The sequence below is a fragment of the Charadrius vociferus genome, unplaced genomic scaffold (genome assembly GCF_000708025.1).
Source record: "Charadrius vociferus isolate BGI_N301 unplaced genomic scaffold, ASM70802v2 scaffold195, whole genome shotgun sequence".
Taxonomy (NCBI): domain Eukaryota; kingdom Metazoa; phylum Chordata; class Aves; order Charadriiformes; family Charadriidae; genus Charadrius; species Charadrius vociferus.
In genome coordinates, this window is record NW_009648539.1 from 3169846 (window position 1) to 3175184 (window position 5339).

The 5339-nt window shown below is 38.1% G+C and overlaps 1 protein-coding gene across 1 annotated transcript in view; it reads left to right on the forward strand.

Annotated features, from left to right (window-relative positions):
- The window catches only part of STX17 (syntaxin 17), a 26188-nt gene that overhangs the window by 19441 nt on the left and 1408 nt on the right, over positions 1-5339 (forward strand). Inside the window, exons 4-5 of the mRNA XM_009885882.1 lie at positions 3329-3447; positions 3531-3581. Of these exons, the coding sequence (XP_009884184.1) occupies positions 3329-3447; positions 3531-3581 (170 nt within the window). The remainder of the gene's footprint in view (positions 1-3328; positions 3448-3530; positions 3582-5339) is intronic.

Below are 5339 nucleotides of genomic sequence, written 5' to 3' on the forward strand. Positions count from 1 at the left end.
CATCTTCAGTATAGCCTATTTTATTAGTGTCTGCCAGCTCTTCTGCAATCCTTTATCTTTTAGGAACTTCTTCCCCATAGTTTCTATTTATCAGTTTGCCAGATGTGTTAATACCTCTTTCGGGGGGAGCTCATTGTCTTTAGTCTTTTACTCTTGAGTTATAGAATAGTGAACTGTGGTATTCAGTGATCCCCTCCATCCATATTAACCATTACTTTCAGGGTCTTTGTGAACTCTTCTCTGTTACGATCAGAATTAAATTTGAAATATCTCTTCTTTTGGTAACTTTCTGCAGTTGTCCTCGACATATCCTGGTGTTTCCTTGGAAAGGCCTTGTCTTGGCTTATTGCTTTTTCTAACAGTTACATAGGTGGTAAATGGGAACTAGAGTTTAATTTCAAAGAACGGGGCTGCTTTTTTAATGTGAAATACCTTTAAAGTATGGAGGACATTGAGCATAACTGCACTTAGAAAGACAAGAAATTGATCAGAAAGATTGGGATGAGAAGACCAGAAAAATGTTACTGGAACGACACACTCCTGCAAGTCCGCTCAGGAATACAGGCAATAATTCACCCCATTTAAAGTAAAACATACAGACACGCAGACAACTAAATACAATTAAATGGACTTTTTTTTTTTTTTTTTGAAGTTTGCCTGACACTGAGCACAGCTCTGTTGAATTGCTAACACAGATGCAATATATTGCCTGTTCTTTTGTGCTTAGAGGCTGCAGTCCTGAAAGCAAATCTTGGCTGCTGATCTTAATCAAAGCAGCTTCAGCGTGCCCATTCTTTGTAGCATGTTGCTTCCCATCTGGTAGAGAAGGAAGGAGTTTACAAATTCAAATCGCCCGTTTAGAAGGCTTGTCAGTGAAATGATGAGGATCCTTCCCCCCTTCACCATCCTCGGCTCAGGTCCAATAGAAATGGAATTTAATTGCATTTTGAACAAATATTAACAAAAGGTGAGACTCCACGCTTAAAATTACTAAGATCTTTTAACCAACATATTGAATCTTCGGGAGCATTAGATTTTTATCTTGAGTGTAATGAGGTGCGAAGCTGCTCTATAAAATCTGCAGGGGTGTTTTGTATTACTGCATTTCTGTGGAGATGCTGTAAGTGAACTGGTGGAGCCACTTCCATTCTCAGTTCTATTAAAATTGGTTTGACTTGATCAAACGTGAACTAGTGAATATAAATTTCTTACTCATACTTTCAGCCCAAATGTCAGACCACCTTCTCTTCCCCTTCTTATTCTTTAATTTTTTGAAGTGAGTAAAGAATTTTTTTGAGGAACTTTTTTTTCCACTAACTTTTAGTTATTAGAAAATGAAAACAGTGTAAACCTACTTAGAAGTTCTCTTGAATGTGTGTCATGAAAAACTTCAGTATCATTCATGTACGTAGAAGTATGTGCTTTTCTACAATAGATCAGCATAGATTGTTAACAACGGACCAGAATAGGCAACATAATATGTGAAGAAACAATTTTGCTTAGCGAGCTTTTTTTTGGGTTGTTTTTGAATTATGAATATTTTAATTTCAACCAACTTAGCATGCATGTGGCTGATTAGGGAAGAGTATGCTTTTCTTGGCAGAAGAAACTTGATTTTGAAATAAGATTGTGAAGGATTGAAATGGAATAAAATACTAAAACCCAAAGTTAAATGTCAGACTCTGTAGCAGAATTCGTTTATCCAAAAAATGGACACTTTTGGATATATGATTAATTCTGTCAGAAAGGGGAAAAGAATATTAATTAATCTGATGAGATAGATCAAAAATGTGTTCTGGAAGAACAGGTGATGATTGTAGAAGGTGATGTGCCTTCCTTGTCTGGATTCTTAAAGGAAAAGGGGTAGAAATAATTAGAAAGAAAAACAAACCCAAAATAGAACCCCAAATCGCTTACTCCGTCCTTGTTGTTCTGCTACTCTGCTTAATTAGTAATTACAGCTGAATATCGGCTTCATTGATGTTAGACTTCTATTGATGTGAAAGTAGGAAGATTAGGTTCTTAATGTATTTTGAGATGCTGGGATAAAAATGTTGAGAAATGGACAAATGTTATGAAAATGTATCATTTTTATTTTATCTTAAATTAATTCCACGAGTAAGCATGCACTATTACTGACTTTTTATTGAATATGATTATTTGTTTTCCATTGTTCGTATCTGTTGTGGTAACAGTTATATAATATTATTATAGTACCTTGGTACATTCATTGTTTGTAAAGAAGATCTTAATGCAATATTTACACTTTAATATTATTAGACATATCTAACCAGTCTTCCCCATATTAAGCTTTCTCTTGATACTGCCCTGCCAAGGAAGGAAACATCTGTGTCCTACTGAAGTAGCTATCTTCCTTCAGAAATTGAAGTTGTCTGAATTAACACGATCTTTGCACTGTGTCTACATACATACGTTCTCCAGTTTGCCTTTCATACTCTCAAACTATTCCTTAGTCCTCGCTATGACAAGCCAAACTTGTTTGCTATTATCCTTTATGACCACATAATTACTCGTCCATAATTATGCACGTGTCCATTACACCCGTAGTGGCTCAAGACTGGGCTCTTTGACTGGAGGAGGTATGTATGTGTCTGGCCGTTATGTCTGCTCTCCTCCGTGCCACCTAACTGTCTCCTATTCCCCATTTTTTTCCACCGTACTTTGTCCTAATGCCTTCTGCATTCAGTCCAGGCGATTTGGAAGGGAAGATACTTGAGAGTATATCTCCTTTACACGGCTGAGCTGCAAATGTTTGTCATCCTCACAGTAGCGTTACCCAGCTGGATCCAGCACTGAATGCTGGGCAGCGTGTTACTTGGGTTTCACTGCTTTTATTTCCAAAGCTTTTCCCTCCAGTTTCTTTTAGTCCCAAATGGCTGAAAATCAAATCAGTAGCATAAATAATCAATCATAAAATGAATAACTGTTCAGTTTCAGAAGCGCAGTTTTTGTGTTATATGTAACTGAAAAGATTTTGTCCTAAGCTCAGGTTTCTTAGCTCAGTTGTTATAAAATTAATTAACTGACCTTGAGTTCAGGAGGATAATTTAGCATCATTCTCAGAACGGATTGTGAAAGGGTGCTGACAGAAATGAGTCCATTTCTTTTGCAATAACTTCCTTTTAAGAACTTGTCTAGTGCCGTGAGTAAGACTTTTCCCTATATGATCATTTCCAGAGCTGTTGCTTGGCTTGAATTAGGTTAAATATCAATTTATCCTTGAGAAACATTTGGAGCGAGAAACTTTGTGCATCACCTGCATTCTGATCCAGTGCATTTATTTATAAGCGTCATGTTTCTCATTCAGAAACTTTATATAACACAGAAGTGAAAGATGGCTCTCAAAGTTTAATCCAGATCTACTCCCGCCTTCCCGAAATACCTCAGGAAGAAAATGCAGCTGAGTCCTGGGAAACTTTAGAAGAGGTATGTTGAAACTCCTGTACTACCACGCTAATGCTCTTGTTTTTAGCAACTATTGCGAAGTAACATTTGTTTTTTATTTGTAGGACTTGATTCAACTTAGCCAGTTGGTGACTGATTTTTCTCTCTTAGTCAGCGTAAGTATTAATTCTGCATTCTCTCCGAGATAGAGTCTTGTACAAAAAGAAGGCGAATGGGTAACGCCTAGTTGGGGGGGGAAAGACGAGCAATACTTCTGCCTGTAATCTGAACTCAGACTGAGCTACTATTGCTTGATCAAAGCGACAGAATAGCAGAATAACAGTAACTGAATTTATTCAGTCCAATATTCAAGACTACAAAATCCTAGTCACTGTTAGGAACTTGAGGAAAATGCCAGTAGAGGCAGAGCAGTTTCCCCACAGTGAGCTGAGATGCCTGCACGAAGGTGCTGTCTTTGCTACTTGAGACCTGTGAGAAATACACCGATAGTTTTGAAGACAGTACATTAGATACTTTCCAAAATTTTAGGCAATGCATATCATGTTTCCATCAAATTGTCTAGCAGTAAGGTGAAAGGTTTTCTTTTGATTTTCAAGTGCCAACAGAAGAGGAATGTTCAAAAGCCTTAGTTTAACTACTCAGCTGCCCCGTTTGGTTAGAAAACTAACAGCTCTTCCTTCCCTACATCAGCGACTCATTGCTGCAGGTGTCTTTGTGGCTCTCTGTGTGTTGATTCAGGCTCTGCCAAGGTCATTTTTTGAGGAGGCAATATTCTTCTATTTCAGCACTAGTGCTGGTAATTGCTCCTAAGTTCTTGTCAGCAGAGCAACTACTGATGTTCTACCTGGTGCCCTCGGCCACAAGCTGAACCTTAGCAGAAGCTCTGCTGTGTTGACCACAGACTTCTACCCAGGTCCCATTAATTTTTACAATTTCTAATCGCCATGGTGACGATAGCCTTCACTGCACAGGGCGGGTGTTTCTCAGGTACCTTTTCTCGCTTAATCAGGATTACTAGAAAAATCTGAAGTTCCCCTCACCTTTATCATGCCCCTTTCTCTGCTCTCACAAATATAGCTGCCAAAATGTTGTGCGTGTCCAGCATGCACGCTTAGTTCCCAGTGTTTAGTTCTTCCTGTGTCACAGGGAATTTAAACCCACAGTTCTCATCTCCGAAGAGAGTTCTTTAATCTCCTTGCTGTTGGGTTAGTTGGGATAGATAAAATAGCTTTTATTCTTGCTGGTGCACATATGCTGCTTCACGTATACACAAAAGAAGACAGATTCCTTAGGCTGGAGAGGGACTGTAAAATTTTTTATTTAGTAGCTTAAATGTTAGCAGCTTTAGCTCAAAAGGGGAGTTCCTGTTCCCAGGACTGTCTGGATTTTACACATAGCCATCATTAAGTCTAATAGCATGCATCTAAAGTGTTTGGATTGGATAGTAGACGAGGATACCAGAGCTGGTGGATTCAGCAGTTGCTGAATTAGAAAGAGGCAAGGACGTTCAGAATGCCTTTTATTTTAAGCTGAACATTAGCCATCTCATTATTTTGTGACATAAACCAGCCTGAGTACCGCTGAGATTAAAATAAGAACAAACAAACCCACAAACCCCTTTATCTTCTGCTCCAGTGTTCTCTGAGAGAGACTGCAGGGGAATCTGACTGTATTTGGAGAAAGGGTGGAACGTTTTTGTAAAATCAAACAGTAAAATACAGAGCAACATCAAGTATATTTTCAGTACTGTCACTACTCTTTTTGTAAAGTTAAATCAGTATTTTATAGTGTCATGATTAAGCACTTCTATTTAGATTTCTTGGTGTAGCTTTGTATGTTGGAGTTGGGACTGATCTTATAAATGCTCTTTATAGAATTTTTTTTAAACCTGAAACTCAGCAGGGAACAAAAAG